General features: G+C 30.1%; 1 protein-coding gene and 1 pseudogene across 1 annotated transcript in view; both read right to left on the bottom strand.

Moving 5' to 3' along the window:
• LOC111988220 (protein NRT1/ PTR FAMILY 5.10) overlaps positions 1–18221 on the bottom strand; it is a 51176-nt gene extending 32955 nt beyond the window's left edge. The window contains 3 exon segments of the mRNA XM_065761802.1: positions 14962–15503; positions 17673–17890; positions 18025–18221. Coding sequence (XP_065617874.1) covers positions 14962–15503; positions 17673–17890; positions 18025–18142 — 878 coding nt within the window. The 5' untranslated portion in view covers positions 18143–18221.
• Positions 10603–12629, bottom strand: LOC136062591 (protein NRT1/ PTR FAMILY 5.10-like; annotated as a pseudogene).
• Positions 18222–18621: the final 400 nt, after the last annotated feature.

The raw sequence follows: 18621 nt of genomic DNA, 5'->3' as shown, positions 1-18621 counted from the left end.
ACTCTAAACAAAAGCTCATTCAACCATCAGGGAGTTACATGATTCTGAGGTCTAAGGTTGAGAATAGTGGTACCAAACAGTCTTCTCTCTCTCCCTCGCATCTCTTTCAAATTTCTATTATTGATGTATGTGAAGAAAAAGTTCTTGATTTAATGATTATGCATATTCTTCCACCCTTTGTTGTTTAGGACTTTGGTCCTGCTCTTGTGATGCACAATTAGCTTCTACTCATTAAATATTAGAATTTTAGACTTGACTCTCTCAAATTAATCACACTTTAAAGAACCCGATAGGAGTTTTGGGCTCATTCTATCATTTCAGCCCTTGTTAGTTGTCACAAAAACGTCTCTAACAACTCTCAAATTTATTATTTGTATGGAAATGATACATGATAATCCTTTAGTGATTCTAATATAATTTTATTTAATTCATGTGGCTAAATTAATTAATTATCAAATTCAAAATTAAATACATATTTAGGAGTTTTAGTTTTTGTCAATCTAATTTGAAAAATGCACTTTTCATATTATATATTTATATGTTCAATAGGATGAGTTTTCAAAATTCTTTGCTTACTTTAATAGTTTTATTTTGTTGATGTACGAGACATGAAATAGTGCCAAGTCACATGATATGCCAATTGAAAATATAATAAAGTTTTTTAAGAGATTGATTGTAATGATAATTTCTTAAAATGATTCTTAATTGGTGTATTGGTTGTTGCTTTTGTTACTAATTATGGGTCAAATAATTATTGTATATGCTAGGCATCTAGCATGTATTCCACAAACGTGTTAATATTATAATTGGCCAATGATGTTATTTCTTTCAAAATATAAATCTAAATGTTTATGAGGTTAAAATTTTCAATAAAGTTAAAACTATGTCATTACACGTGAATAAGCTAATAATATATTACATATACTGTAGGGTTAGGATTTGTGACCTAAGCCCAAAACAATAAATTTGTAGAGTATAGGTGAAAGAACTAGGTTAAGTATTTGATTGACAACAACAAATCACAACTTTCAAACACAAGCCAACATGAATTTACACGTAAAGCCTGAAAATCCGAAGAGTTATATTATTGTTTATCTGATGAACAAAGGTTTTAGAGTTACAGTCAAGTTCTCTCTTTCTTTTTTGTTCTTCTTCTCTCGTTAGGAGCTTCTTTCCTTTATATAACCTCCCTTCTCTTCATCTCCATCGTCCACTTGTACTTCATCCGTGAATCTACTTGAGTATGTGTCACATCAAGCATCTTCTTCAGCTCTGTGTGAGTGGCGGTATGTGAGGATACACTGTTCAGGGGTCTTCTCCACATAAATGCGGCCAGACAAGTTGCTGCAGAGTATTAAATACGGTGGTAACAGCTTTCCATATAGATATTTCTCCATCCTTATTGTTTCCCAGCATAATCAGAGCTTATCTTGATCAGGTAGAGTCCTCAGAATGTCATTTTGACCTTTTACACACTCAATTGATTTATAATATTCGCGTCAGATGATGACAACCTCTTCGGACAGAAGATATCCTCTTCGGATTGTAATCATTCTTCCTTCTGAGGGTCCCACCTCCAGATGGGCCGGCCCTTACCATCTCCTTTTTCTCGGTCACACAATAGCTCTCATATGGGTTTTTGGCCCACTATGTTGGACTGTGCCATTTTCCCCCCCACATATACCATATAAATGCTTAATTTAACTTGATTATATATATAATTAGATATTCAATTATTCAATAATATATAACTTTTCATATTTATATATAATATCTATACAGAATTTATGGTGCTAAAAATTTTTAAAATAAATTAAATTAAGAAATTTCTGGCAATTTTAGTTTAGTTATCTCTAATAAAAAATAGTAATTTTCACTCATCTTTTTAAGCAAAGTAGAAATTGAATACATAATTTCAAATGATCGTGTGTGTGATATATACTTGTGATTTGAGTTCATGAAATTTCATTTGTCCTAAGGTTGGTCCCCTACCCCCCAAACAAATTTATAGGTCCGTCACCGCCCTAACTCGTAACTAGAAGTTATTATCTATTGACACATTACCTAATTACTAGAAGTCATTATGTATTGACACCTTATTAGGGATTCAAATCAGGTGCAATACCTAGGGCATTGCACCTAATGCAATACCTCTATTTCTCTCATAAATTTTTTAACTTGTTTAACTTTTTAACTTTAACCTTTTAACTTTTTTTTAATATATTTTATTTAATGGCTGAAATTAAAAGTTGTTTTTTCAACTTTCAATCTCAGCCATTGATTAGGTATTGCAGATGTGAATCCCCTTACTAGATATGCATGAAGAAGAAAAATCAATTTGATAGATGACCACATTAGGGCTTAAAGTAATCATTTTAATTTTGTTAAAGACTAAAAGCAATCAATTTAAACTTTGGTGATTAAAATTGTTTATTAGTTAAATTTTGGGAACCAACAATATTTTCTTTTCTTTTCTTTTCTTTTTTCTTTTTAAATAAACAAAAAATGGTAAGGGAAGACATCTTTTCGTGACATTTCATGACAATAATAGGTCTTTTACTTAATACAAATATTTTGTACCACTTTTTATGTTCCATTTTATACTCTACTAATTGTGATATACCATGTATTTAATTTCTATTTTAAACTTTAATTATTTTATAATAAAAGTAATAAAAATACAAAATAAGTTATAATTTGTAAAATATAAATTGGAACATAAAAAATAGTATAGGAGATTTGTATACGTTTTCATGAGCAACCAATATCTAATGGACATGTATGATGATCTGAGGAGGCCGTGAATCGATCAACATCACCCCCATCGCTCTCAAAGAATTTTTTTTTTTTTTTTTTTTTTTATGATGGGACGCTCTCAAAGACTTGATTAAAGTAAAATCTAACCCATACCAACACCTATCTATAATTAATGACTCTTGGCAGGTTGAAATTGTGTGTACATATATTTAAATATCCATTTTATCCATATCAATAAACTTGCACATGCGTACTCTACTATACCTTTTCTCAGCAGGATCCTGCTGATCCATCTATAACAATATATCCACGTATAGTGATTATGTAAATTAATTAACAATAAATTAACTTAATCCGCTAAAGTGATTACAATACAGATTAATTAATCATAGCCATAATAAATAGAAAATTAAAGAAACAAACACAAGAACCAGGTGAAAAGTAAACTTTTTCGTTAAGCTTCTTGCGCTATGCAACAACCAATTGTTTCGTTGGATGACTAACGTCACTAACACATACGTACAGGCCGGCTACAGTAAATTCACTGTATTCTATTCCATATCACCTAATCTACCTACTGACAAGAAATGTTAACTACCTGGTTTGATGAAGAGAGGAATGAGAAAGAATAGATAAAAGTAAAGTAGAGTTGGTTAAAAATAAGTTAATTTTATGCTAAATTTATTTTACGATCTCCTTCAATCTAAATGGACCATAAAGGATCTGTTTAGGATTTGCTTATTTTGCTAAAAGTACAAATTTTTTATTAAAAACACCCTAAAAAAAATTCCTAGAGTCGCCACTCCGCGAGACCTATAAATAATAGTAAAAATAAGCTAAATAGTAAAATAAACTAGCCAAAAATAAGCTATCCAAACACATAGAAAGTCTTTTGTTTTCTTTGTTTTTGATTTGATCATTATTTTCAACTAGTAAGAGATAATATAAAGATCACAATATTCTATAGTGCCATATGGCACCATGACACCATGCATACTTGACGGAGTACACTTGAGGTATTTGGTATCAAATAATATTATGTCATTGATTTCAAAATTCAATAAATAACAGATATGTTTACAAAAAAAATAACTACCCCACTAACAAATAAAAGATGTGTTAATGGATAATTATTTTTACACACGTTCAGAGATGAACCCAGGGAACTCAGCCCAACCCAAAAAAAATTGTTTATAGTAGGTATATTTTGAGTTTTTTTTTTTTTTAGTTGGACCCCCTCTTAAAAAATTTTAAGCCCCTTTCCCTGAGATATTAGNGCATAAATTATTTTCTGTTCACTGTTTAAAAAATTGTTCACTGTTTTCTCATAAAACACCTAGTGAAATCATGTTTTTCTAAATTTAAACACCAAATCTGAATGCTTTTTATGTTTGAATTTCACAATAATCAATATATTTTTCTGCATTGATAAAATTTGTTTCTACATTAATAAAATTTGCTCTCTGCACATCATATTTACTGTATATTCAAATCTACTTACTGCATTCATAAAATCTGTTTTTTGCATTAATTAAAACTGTTCACTGTTTTCTCATAGAAATTGTTCACTGTTTTCTGCATAAACTATTTCTAGCATTCTGCATAAAATTATTTTCTGTTCAGCATTATTTAAAAAATTGTTCACTCTCTTTTATGCGTATATTATTTTCTGTTCACTATTTAAAAAATTGTTCGCTGTTTTCTCATAAAACACCTAGTGAAAACGTGTTTTCTAAATTTAAAAGCCAAATCTGAATGTTTTTCATGTTTAAATTTCACAATAATCAAATTTGTTTTTCTTTGCATTGATAAAATTTGTTTCTAGGTTGATAAAATTTGCTCTCTACACAATCATGTTTATTATATATTCGAAGCTGCTTACCGCATTCATAAAATTTGTTTTTGCATTAATTAAAACTGTTCACTGTTTTCTCATAAAAATTGTTCACTGTTTTCTACATAAACTGTTTTTAGCATTGCGCAGTTATTGCACTTAAATGGTTTTTGTGTTTTTTTAAATATGTAACCATATGAATAATGGACAAACTCCATGAAAGAAAAATGAATGATTCGTATAAATCACCTAACGGTAAATGCCTCGAAAAATTCGAATTTGTAAAAAAGTTCAAATTAGTTGAATGTAGAACTGTTCATTAAGTAAAACTGTTTTCTACATTAAGTAAAATTGTTCACTATTTTCTCATGAAAATTGTTCACTATTTTTGCATAAACTATTTCTAGTATTCTGCATAAAATTATTTTTTATTCAGCATTATTTAAAAAATTTTCACTCTCTTTTCTGTGTAAATTATTCTATGTTCACTATTTAAAAAATTGTGCACTGTTTTCTCATAAAACACCTAGTGAAATCGTGTTTTCTAAATTTAAAAGCCAAATCTGAATACTTTTCATGTTTAATTTCACAATAATCGAATTTGTTTTTCTGCATTGATAAAATCTGTTTCTACGTTAATAAAATTTTCTCTCTACACATCATGTTTACTGTATATTCGAAGCTGCTTACCGCATTCATAAAATCCATTTTTTGCATTAATTAAAACTGTTTACTGTTTTCTTATAAAAATTGTTCACTGTTTTCTGCATAAACTATTTTTAGCATTGGCGCAGTTATTGCACTTAAATGGTTTTTGTGTTTTTTTGTAAATTTTTTTTTTTTTAATATGTAACTATATGAATAATGGACAAACTCCATGAAAGAAAAATGAATGATTCGTATAAATCACCTAATGGTAAATGCCTCGAAAAATTCGAATTTGTAAAAAAGTTCGAATTAGTTGAATGTAGAAATTCGAGAAAAATCGATGGAAAATCAATGAACTTACCAAATCGTGAAGGTGTACATAAGATGTACAGATAGTCTAGACTTGTTAAGAAATTTGATTTCGTTGAAAGTACAAAATAATGAAAATTCAATGGAAAAGTATATACGTTAGATGTATAGATCGTATGAATTTGTTTAAAAATTTGAATTCGTTGAATGTACAAAACTGTGAAAACTCAAAGAAAAATTGTGTACATTAGATGTACAGATAGTACGAATTTGGATGATCTGTACATCTAATGTAATTAATTTTCCATTAAGTTTACTCAATTTGGTATGTTCTTCAACTTTCATTTGAATTTTCACGATTTTACACACTCAACGAATTCGAATTTTTCAACAAATTCGTACTATCTGTATACAAAAAACTAAATTCAAATTTATCTGATTCAGAGGGGAAGAACTTGCAGCAGTATCTCAATTTCAATTCAAACATGGGTTTGATTCGCACTCCATGTTCTGAGAAATTTTACCATCCGAAAAGAGGAAAAAACGGAGTCTTTGTCTAAAGAAATGCCTTGAGAAAGGGCAGATGTATAGAACCTTTCAACAGATAGTGCTTTTTCAACTCTCTCAAAATGGAATCTATTCCAAACATATATGCCATGGTTCCTTACTTCGACAGGGTACAAATATCTAAATTTGATATTTTTAGATACTTTTTCAGACCTATTGCCGATACTAAGTAGCAGCCAAAAATTTGTATCCATTTTTCATGATATTATGCATGGATCAGATATATCATGGCGAATTCTTCAGAAAAAATTGTGTCTTCCACAATGGAATCTGATAAGTGAGATTTCGAGTAAGTGTTTACATAATCTTCTTCTGTCCGAAGAAATGATTCATCGAAATAATGAGTCACCATTGATATCGACACATCTGAGATCGCAAAATGTTCGGGAGTTCCTCTATGCAATCCTTTTCCTTCTTCTTGTTGCTGGATATCTCGTTCGTACACATCTTCTCTTTGTTTCTCGAGCCTATAGTGAGTTACAAACAGAATTCGAAAAGGTCAAATCTTTGATGATTCCATCATACATGATTGAGTTGCGAAAACTTCTGGATAGGTATCCTACATCTGAGCTGAATTCTTTCTGGTTAAAGAATCTCTTTCTAGTTGCTCTGGAACAATTAGGAGATTCTATAGAAGAAATACGGGGTTATGCTTCCGGCGGCAACATGCTATGGGGCGGTGGGCCCGCTTATGGGGTCAAATCAATACGTTCTAAGAAGAAATATTTGAATATCAATCTCATCGATCTCATGAGTATCATACCAAATCCCATCAATGAATCGCTTTTTCGAGAAATACGAGACATCTAAGTCATACAAGTAAAGAGATCTATTCATTGATAAGAAAAAGAAAAAACGTGAACGGTGATTGGATTGATGATCAAATAGAATCCTGGGTCTCGAACAGTGATTCGATTGATGATAAAGAAAGAGAATTCTTGGTTCAGTTCTCCACCTTAACGACAGAAAAAAGGATTGATCAAATTCTATTGAGTCTGACTCATAGGATCATTTATCAAAGAATGACTCTGGTTATCAAATGATTGAACAACCGGGAGCAATTTACTTACGATACTTAGTTGACATTCATAAAAAGTATCTAATGAATTATGAGTTCAATACATCCTGTTTAGCAGAAAGACGATATTTCTTGCTCATTATCAGACAATCACTTATTCACAAACCTCGTGTGAGGCTAATAGTTTTCATTTCCCATCCATGGAAAACCCTTTTCGCTCCGCTTAGCCCTATCCCCCTTAGGGGTATTTTAGTGATAGGTTCTATAGGAACTGGACAATCCTATTTGGTCAAATACCTAGCGGAAAACTCCTATGTTCCTTTCATTACAGTATTTCTGAACAAGTTCCTGGATAACAAGCCTAAGGGTTTTCTTATTGATGATAGTGACGATATTGACCGTGACCTTGATACGGAGCTGGAGCTTCTAACTATGACGAATGTGCTAATTATGGATATGATGCCGGAAATAGACCAATTTTAATTAATGCAAAAAACAGATTTTATGAATGCAGTAAGTAGATTTGAATATACAGTAAATATGATGTGCAGAGAGCAAATTTTATTAATATAGAAACAAATTTTATCAATGCAGAAAAATATATTCGATTATTGTGAAATTCAAACATGAAAAAGCATTCAAATTTGGTGTTTAAATTTAGAAAACACGATTTCACTAGGTGTTTTATGAGAAAACAGTGAACAATTTTTTAAACAGTAAACAGAAAATAATTTATGCTGAAAAGAGAGTGAACAATTTCTTAAATAATGCTAAACAGAAAATAAATAATTTTATGCAAAATCGTTTAAATAGTTTATACAGAAAATAGTGAATAATTTTTATGAGAAAACAATGAACAATTTTAATTAATGTAGAAATTAAATTCATATTTTGAAATTAAAATCTCTATATTTTACAATGCTTCTGTTTAAATAAATAAAAACATAAAAAAAAAAAAGACACTTACGTTTATCTTTATGTTTATTTGTCGATTATCCCAAAAAAAAAAAACAAAAAAAAATTTACACAGTACTCGAGTTTGGTAAACTCGAGTACTGTGTAAATTTTTTTTTTCCATTTTACTTATAAAACGTACTCGAGCCTGGTACACTCGAGTATTGTGTTGCATGGAACTCAAGTTTACCAAGCTCGAGTACCACATAATTTTTTTTAATTGCCCAAATTCCAGCTCAGCAGCGCCACGGTGGCAAAATTGAGAGGAACTCGAGTTTCAGAAACTCGAGTTCTTGAAAAAGTGGTAGTTTCTTATTTATTTCCGAAACAGTGTTTTTTTCCTAAAAATTTCAAAAATAAGTGGCATTGGGCCATTTTGGCCTGTTTAGACTCAGCCCAACCCAAGAAAAATTGTTTATAGTAGGTATTTTGAGTTTTTTTTTTTAGTTGGACCCCCTCTTAAAAAATTTTAAGCCCCTTTCCCTGAGATATTAGCCTATATAGCCCAGCCCAACCCAAAAAAAATTAAAACACATTACCCATTTCAAGTTTATAACATACGGTTCAAAAAAAAAAAAAATAGTGAGATGTGAGCTGTGATTTGTGAATAAAGTTATAATATTGGCATATTGGGTAATAGTGTGTTTGGGGTAATAGGTAAGTGACAGAGATAAAAAGACAAAAAAAAATGGAGATAAAAAGACAAAGACATACATAATAAAATAAAAATATCACTTGCCCACGCTGCTAACTCATACTATAACCAACAATTTTAAATTAGATAAATTTATAATTGAAAACTAGTAAATTTTTAAATTGAAAATTTTTAAATTTATAATTAATTCAATTAGTCTTTTTGTGAGTGATAATATATGTAATTCTTATTTGATTTGTAAATCATGGAAAAATCAACTACTTAGTAATCAGAATTTTTTCCGCTTATACTTCGAGCCCCCATTGGCAGCTCCACATATGCAAGCCAGGGTGTTCGTAGGACCACCCTGACTTGCAAAAAAAAATGTATATATATTCTTGCCTAAAAATAATTATATGCTAAAATAAACTATTATGACCACCTTAATAAAAATGTTGAACACCCTAACTTAAGAATTGTAAAAATCTGGGTCAACAAAAATAAGAGTAATGCTACGTTCGGTGATTCTAGCATTTTACCCTTATTTTTCAAAAAAAGCAATATGCCCCTGTTTTGAAACTATATAGGGATATACCCTTGTTTCGATACTCAATTACCCTAAAATCGAGTTTCAATGAAATACTTGATTCATAAAAAATCGAGTTATGCCTAATCAAACTTAAAAATAAATAAATAAATAAATAAATAAATAAATTTGCATGGAACTCATGTTCCATTAAAACGCCATTATAGGACAATAAAAACGTAGCTATAGGTTATGCCCGATCAAACTTAAAAAAATTTGCATGGAAACCATTAAAAATGCCACTATAGGACAATAAAAACGTAGCTATAGGTATGGAACTTGAGTTCCATACAAATTTTTTTTTTTTTTTTTTTTTTTTTAAGTTTGATCAGGAATAACTCAATTTTCTACGAATCGAATATTTCATTGAAACTCAATTTTAAGGTAATCAGGTATCAAAACAGGAGCATATCCCTATATAGTTTCGAAACATGGGCATATTGCTAAAAAAAATTTAAAATAAGAGTAAAATGCTAGAATCCNGCACTCTTTAAAACAACTTTATTGAACTAGCTTGAACCCACTTGCATCCAATTCATATGTTGACTGTTCATAAGATAGTCAATATGCAATAAGATGCCATGTATGAGAATTTCTTCCAAGGAAAGATATTAGAAAAAAATATTAAAGTATTGGAGAAAGTTCAACTTGGTCTCTCAACCATAGACTGTGTCAATTATTCACTTAACTTTCCAAACCAGTACAATATCATCCAGAGTCTACCACCTATTTATCTTTTGACATAACTGATAGTTGAAATTGACTTAATTTTAAATATTTTACATTTTCTATAATAATCATTTTGCATGCGCTCAATTTGCCACATTAGCTAGTTTTGTATAAACTTAAAAGGGTGAGAAAAACTAAGGATCAATTGACATTGGAAGTTAAGGGACTAAATTAACATAATTAATGATTGAGAGACCAAATTGAACTACTAAGAACTTGAAATTTGACACGTTTTATCAACTTCTACAAATTTATCATTCAAGGTAAATAGGCTATAGAAAAGAAAAATATCTCAATCAACCAATTTGGAGCAACATTTGAATTCAAAATAGGTTTAGCCTATCCAACCCATTACAAATGTATCCTCACAAAACTAGACCCAAACTTTAAAAATTCATGACCTTGAAAGTTGAATGGGAAAGGAACAACAACATATTATGTCTTAGTACATCATCATTTTCCTCCACTGTTTCTTTTCTTTTCTTTTCTTTTTTTTTTTTTTTTTTCAATGATTTTCTTCTTTTTCAAATAACATAGAGCATTCACATGCCTAAATACAATTTAAATTACTTACAACAAAGTGACTGAATTTAATTTAAATTGTACTTGGCCTATTATAAATATAAGATTTTGCAAAATACAAGTAGGCAGTAAATGCAACCGCACTAATTCCAGCAAGTAGCCAATAAAATAGTCAAGATGTGCCCGATTAAGATTATCAGCAAACCAACTATCTTTTCCATCCCCCACAGTCACCTCCCTCAATGATAGAGATAAGAAAGCTGCTTAAAAAACTCCCGACCCCCAAATACTAAGATAGAGGGCAAGACCAACACTTCTTAATTCACTAGGGACCTGATCATAGAAGAATTCTTGTAGCCCAACAATGGTGAAAACATCAGCAATTCCAGACAAAACATATTGAGGAAGAAGCCACCACACACTCATTGGAATGGTCACATCTGGCATATCAACCAACCCATATTCTTTAGCAGTTTTGAGCCTTTTTATTTCAACTAGAGCTGCAACTACCATGCAAATGATAGATAAAAGCATCCCAGTTCCAATTCTCTGTAGCATTGTGATTCCAAAAGGTTTAGTGGTGATAGCTCTGCTATAGGAACAAAAATACGATCATATACAGGAATGAAAAAAACGATGGCCAGGCCGATAAAGAATTGTAGTGAAGCAGCTGGTATCTCAAAGCCAGGAAAAATTGTTCTATCAAGAGTAGCCCCTTGCTCGGTAAAGAAAGTTGAGGTTTGTGCAACCACAATAGCTAACCTAAGCTCGTAGCCCAAATTGGAATAAGCCTAAGAACGGCCTTTGCTTCTTCAACATCACTAATAGTGCATACCTTGCCTGCAAGGCTTTGGTTAAGGAACCTGTCACATTAGTGGATCCAAATCATTCTATAAAAGGAGATTAGATCTAAAAAAGGAATTAAAATTTGTTTTCTTGATCTGAAAGAAGAGCAAGACTTGTTCATTAGTTGGAACAAAGTGGTATGACTGTTTTTTAATTTATTATATATATATATATATATATATAACATAAGTCTTTGAATCTTTCACAATTTTTCATGTCAGCACAATATTTAAATTTATTTAAATAAATTATTTTTATTTATTCAAATTAACAAAGAGTGAAACTCTATCTCTCTAACAAGTCCAACTTAAACTCAAACTCAAACTCAAACCCAAAAAAGAAAAACTGATACTTATAAGAAAAAAAAAAAAAAAAAACAAAAACACATAAATAAAATAAAAAATCTCTCTTTCTCATATCTCTCACTACCATCTCCTTCCCCAAACCTCAAACTCAGATAATCTCTTTTCTCATATCTCTAAATGCTATCAACTACTTCCCCCAACTCTCAAATCTGACCATATCCTTCAACTTTTGGATCCAGCTTTGATCTTCAAAATCGGGATTAACATGCTAACTAGACTTTTCAAGTTTAGTAGTTTACTGCTTTTGACTGATTTTCATTTGTAGTTTTCTGCCAATATCATTAAAAAAAATAGTAAATAACTTTGTGTTGTAAATTTCTTTACATTTATAGGTTTATAATATTATAAGTTTATATTATTATATTACAGTGTAGTTGATTTCTTTTTTTTCTTTTTTCTTTTTAATGGAGATTTTCTATTGCCATGTTATTAAGTCATGAGAGAATGTTATAAATATCAAATATACATGACAGTGTTGTTTATTGTAAATTAATGTATTTGTCTCTAGTTTTGAGATTTGCTTAATTGTTTTATTTTTTATCTCATCGTATTTGCTTAGTAGTTTAAACTTCTTGTTCATGCTTTTTTTTTTCTTTCTTTCTAAGTTGACTAAATAATTAGTTTATAAAAATCATTAAAAAAAAGTTAAAGTTAATTTACAAAATAAAGCATTTTTTTAATCTAACCTAACTCATTATGTTTTCTATTCCAACTTATTGCAACTTTTTATTGCTCTCTTAATTTATATGGGTTGGTTGAAAATTTAGTTCATGTTCATGTTGTTTAATTTGGTTTTGTGTGGAACTTTGTGGACCTTAAAACCCTATATCAAGACCAGTTTTGGTGTTTGCTATATCCATAAAGGCATAAACGTGTGTAACCAATAAGTCATTACTTGAGATGCTACAGGTGTAAACATGTCTAAAAAGCTGTTTACAATTTTACAATATTAGAATAAGCAGTAAGATTATCTATGCACAGTTTGATTCCCAGTTTATACTCTGTTTGTATTAATTTGAGACCATTTTTTAAAATTCTTAGTTTAGGCTCTATTTGTATTAATATGAGACCTTTTTTTTTTTTTTTTTTTTTTTTTTTTTTTTTTCATTTGTTTGTGTTTGGATTTAATTTAAGTTTAATAATTTTAATTTAATTTTGATTAATATTTTTTATTTAGTAATTTAATATTTCATATCAAAGATACAAATTTTTGAGATTGGAATCTTAATGTACAAGAGGAAGAAACAAAGAATTGTTTAAATTTTCGTATAATATAACTTTTTCGTGCATCGCATGGGTTAGTGATTAGTTAGTAATATATCAAAATTCTTATAGTTTTCTAGAAAATTGTCTGTAAGTCCCAAGCTAATTCAGTGGAGCATAGGTAAAATGAATGGTTTCCGCTGCAAACTAGCTCTAGCGAATTGGTCAAGTTAATTGTGTTCAAGTTCGATGTTTTCGGGTTTAGATAAGATTGGGTTCAAGTCAACAATGGGTTGTACTAAATGTGTTGCAAAACCTATAAGCTATAACCCTTACACATTCTTTTTAGGGTCAGGTCAATCTAGTTTGACCTTTTTTCACATGCAAATAATAATAATAATAATAATAAATGAAATTTGATCAAATTGGCTGTCTTCTTTTCAATACAAATAAGTGAATAAATAATAAAAACACTCTTTTAAGTAAAAGTTAAAATAAAACACATTTTTTAATGAGAATACACAAAATTTTAAGTGTAAATATTCTGTGGTTCACTAAATTGAAGTCTTCAAGGCTCCACTATGTTAAGAAAGAATCTATAAGTGTGCCTAACAAGAAAAGAGCTTAAAATAGAAAGGAAATAAATAAATAAACACAAGAAGTGAAACTGCAAAACATTTTTCCACAGGATCAAAGACATGGGCGGCGCCATGCATAGTTCAGGGGTTCAAATGAACCCCCTGAGATAAATTTTTTTATTTTTTATTTAATATATATATATATATATCATTTTTTATTGTTATTTTACCCTCCTGAAATAAAAATTTGAACACTTTGACCCTAAATTTTTTAAAACCCACTTGAAATAAGTTTAATTATGATTCTCTTAATAATGTTTTGATCCTTTTAAACACAAAAAAAGGCCTAACAATAAACCAATTTTATCTAAAATTTGGGAGAAATAGTAAGCCCAGCAACAAAAGTAAATTTTTTTAAAATTTTTTTTTTTATCTTAAATCTTAAAGAAATAAAAACCATTTAGATCTTAACAAATTTGAAATAAACTCATAGAAAATACATAGTTTACCTTATATATTTATATTGTTTCTAAACAAATGAGCACAATATTGTATATTTTTTGCAAATGTGTATAGTATCATTATCTATAATGTAAATCTTACATTGATTCTAAACAAACGTGTACAGTATAATTGTCTGCAATGTAAATCTTGCATTGATAGTACAATGTGAACATATAGTTGTCCTAAACTAATAAATAAAAGTATTTTAAGTAGTAATAATTAAAATTTACTTAACATAATTAACATGTTCATTATATTAAGAAAAAATATGTCAATTGAACCTCTAATTTATTTTTTATTCTATTACTGGTATATACTATAGACAAATTTGTAATAAGAAAATTGTGTAAACTGTAAAATTTATATTTTACCCAAGATATATTTTCTTACTGACCCTCCCTAGAAAAAAATCTTGGAGCTGCCACTGAGATTCAAAGAGCCAAAGTAAGTGAAAGTTTTTCCTTTGAAAATAAAAAGAGTTGACCCATGTGACTTGCAGATCGACCCGAACAGATATTTCAGCAAGTCTGGATTTGGGTCAACCCAATTTTTTTATGGGTACAAAAGCCATACTAATACCAATATTTTTCTTTTGGGCTTATTAAGTCCTTTCTCAAAAACAAACCAAAAAAAAAAAAAAAAGTCTAATATTATTATGTCTAGTCGAAACCCATAAATAAGCTTTTGGATTAAATATGTTTACTATATGTTAGAATAAGGTTTTAATTTTCTTCTCCAAGTATTATCTCTTCAACAAGTTAACCTCCTGAACCCTTTATATCATATCTGTTATTATCTGTATACAAAGCTTCTTCTTTTTTTTATTTTTTTATTTTGGGGACAAGAAATACCACATTAAAGAGGTAGTAAGTCTTTAAAATAAAACTGAATATTATTGCTCTCTTACTTGAATTGTTCAGAGTTAAGCTGTGGCAAGGTTCTGCAAGCTTCCTCTTCAATAGCTATTTCTGATGGTTTAGCCCGCCGATTCTTAATTGCGGTAACAAACACTTGACCGATTCTCACAAATGGACTTTTCACCTCTTTGACACTATATCGATAAGTTCTAGTACCAAGCAAGAAGACACCTAAGGCAATGACCATTGCAACACACGGGATTCCAAATCCTAGACCCCAACTAATGTTTTCTTGTACATAGGTTAGGATCAACATTGCCGCAGAAGAACCTGCACATATTCCAAAATACCACCAATTGAAGAATGAGCTTTTGGCTCGGCATTCCACCGGATCTTCTCCGTCAAACTGGTCAGCTCCAAAAGCTTGAACGCAAGGCTTGTGTCCACCTAGCCCAACTGCTACTAGATATAGAGAGATGAAGAATAAATTCACTTGGAGCTCGGAAGAAGCTAATGTAACTTTGTTTTTGCCCACGTAATTAGAGGTACTGATAGAAGGAAGCATAGCTGACAGAGTCAGCAAGCCTAGTCCCTGTGATTAATCCCAATCGAAGTCATGGATGGTTAAAGTTAAAAAAAAAATTAAAAAATTAAAAAATAAAAACAGCGCCTAAGTTTAAAATATAATGCTAAAATATTAACCTTTAGTTTGGGAAGATTTGGTTTTGAAAGCTGATGCTATCCTGTCATAAAACCGTGTGTTGTTTGAAAGACCTTTTGTTTCTATGAAAATGTACTAATAATCGAGTTTTGTACAAAGGCTTTTGACATTTTGAGGAANATGGCACCCCCAAAATTTTGAAATTTTTATATATATATATATATATAATTTTTTTAATGTTTTTAAATTTTAGTTTACAAAAATAAGAGTTGGCCCCTTAAGCATTTGAATTAGTCCAATAATGCTCTTAAAAAAAATAATTGGTCTAATAGTTATAAAGACATAACTTTATTTTTCGCAATGCTTTTTTTTATTGTAAAATGTGTTTTTATATCTGTTAAATATTTGAAAAAGTTTGGCACCAAATATGTTTGAATTTATCCTTTTCAACATGTTATGTGGTGATTAATAAGTCATCAACTCATTAAAAAAAATTTGTCACTAAAGTTACACATGAAATGTCTCTTTAGTTACCATATAATGGGTCAAAGTAAGATAACTTCAAATATGTTTGGAGCCTAATTTGTTCCTCCAAGTTTTAGATCATTCATGCTTTGAAAATTTCATTAGTTCAATTGAATATTTTTACTTGCATTAGTATAGAATTTGATAATTTTTATAGAAAATGAAACTTTTTAAGAATTTCACTATGAAAATTGAGAAAATGAATTTTATTAATTTTATGAAAGATAGCCATCAAACATAATTTTGATTGAAAATATTAAGCTTTTTTTTTTTTTGTTGGGTGTGTGTATATATATAACTTGTCAAATAAAAAAGTGTGTATATAATAAAAAAAAACATGTGTATTTATGTGTGTGTATGAGATTGTCTTGATAAATATATTAGTGTTGCAATTTGGCCCCTCCAAACAAAAATTCGTGGCTCCACCCCTATTATATGGGTTGAGATTGTATTGAGTGCATTAACTGTCGCGGACACGTTAGGATGCAGACATATATCCATATCCTGACATGAACAGTACACTAACGTGGACACAAAGCATGTCCTTCTTACATAGCCTTTGTGGAAAAGTCAAGACCAGGACAATGGTTGTCTAAGGTTTGCTACAGGAGTTATTTGGAAAACAAGTGCCTATGCACTTGTGCTGCCTATGAGATCTTTGCAACTTGCTAGTTTTTCTGCTATGAAATTGATATTTGACTTTTCTCCCACTTTTGGCAAGTTTTTCTGCTATGAAATTGATATTTGACTTTTCTCCTACTTTTGGCAAGGGATGTTTAAATGGAATTAGGATTCCGTTTGGTTGAAGGATAAAAAAGTAAAATTATAGAAAATAGAGAAGGATAAAAAATAAGGGAAATAAAAGAGATTTTAATTTTCTTTATTTGTGTTTAATTAAAGAGTAAAAAAGTGAAAGATAGAAAATAGAGTTGGTATAAATTTACTCTCATACCCTTGTTATATAACTTATTTATATAAATATTTCATAAAGGAAAAATAAAAAGAAAAAACTGGTTCTATGTAAAATGGTTCAAAGTTAGGAAAAAAAATTTAGAAAAAAAAAAAAAGTTTAAATGTGAGTAGCAACTAGCAAATAATCCAGGAAAAAAAAAGGATTCAATGAAGCCAAAGACAGAGAGCCAAAATAAAGATTTAAAAAAGAAAAAGAAAAAAGAAACAAAGTTCAACTTCAGACAAAGATCCCTTAATAAGAAAAAAAAAATTAACGTAGCAAAGAAGAAGAAAAAAAAAGTGTTAACATTGAATTTTCTTTGAGAGAGTATAAAGGGTAAAAATGTCATTTTAATCAAACTACTTCCCTTTCCATTGCTTCTCCAATTTGGGGGCGGAAAACTGGTGTGCATGGGAGAAAATAGGTGCGCACCTCCTCCAGACTCACACCAACCAAATATCTTTTTCACTTAAAATATCTCTTATTTTCCACTCTATCTATTTTTACTAACTAAACAGGATTGTGAAGGGATTAGGTGAATTGCACGGTGGAATTGCACTTAACAATTGCACCGGATCCAATCCAACCAAATATAGCCTAAGGAAGGAGAGAGAGGTACACACCAGAATGTAAATGCAAGAAGCAATAAGAATGGTGCGGTAGCGCCCCAGATGAGAATCAGCTACGAATGCTCCTAAAAGAGGAAGCAACGATGCTGTTCCTGACCAAGTGTTGACGTTCTCGGCTGCAGTGACTGTTGATTGCCCCAGCTGCTCAGTCAAGTACATCTCCAGGTTGCAGCTAATCCCATAATATGCAAACCTCTCCGCCACTTCCACACCTAATATAAACCATCATATTCATACATAATACTATTTTTATGCCCAAAAACACAAAAGGAGATGATCATCACATTTCTTAATTATTTGAGAGATTTTTCACTTTGTTGAATTGATTTGGATGAGACTTTCTTACCTATGATGAAACATGCAGACCTCCAACCTCCGGAATTGGATCTGAGGACTTGCCGGCCTTTGTAGTCAACGACGGCATTTGCAACTGTGTCTAATAGAAGTGGCGTTTCAATGGACATTTCTTAAACCACACGACAAAGTTATCAACCTCACACAACCCCACTTTGAAATTTGAGAGTAAAGTTGAAACAGAGAGAGCTAAGTGTTGCTTCTATATCTACTCTTCTTACTTCAACAATCATAGTAGTTGGATGGTCGCTTTGCTATACAGCAATTCCTCTTTCAAATAAAAAATTAAAAAAATCGCTTTTGCTATTTATTTTATGGGATTTATTAAGGTGTGCCAAGTATATATTAGTAAACTATTTAAAAAAAAAATTTATGAAAAAGTAATTCATTATTTTGACAAAATTTTTAATTTCTCATAAATTTTTTTTTTCAAAATAAATGATTAATGTGTGCTGGACCTTTATTTTATATTCTAACTGAATATGTTTTTTTTTTTTAAGAAAAATATTTTGGCTGAATGTTATTGCTTTAAATAGTCGTCAGTGTTGAGTATACTTTAGGCTTCGTTTGAGAGTTTATAAAGGAATAG

The sequence above is a fragment of the Quercus suber genome, unplaced genomic scaffold, assembly GCF_002906115.3.
Source record: "Quercus suber isolate HL8 unplaced genomic scaffold, Cork oak 2.0 scaffold_429, whole genome shotgun sequence".
NCBI classification, from domain to species: Eukaryota; Viridiplantae; Streptophyta; class Magnoliopsida; order Fagales; family Fagaceae; genus Quercus; species Quercus suber.
The sequence above is the reverse complement of the archived record's forward strand: the minus strand, read 5'-3'. Positions and strand labels throughout refer to the sequence as shown.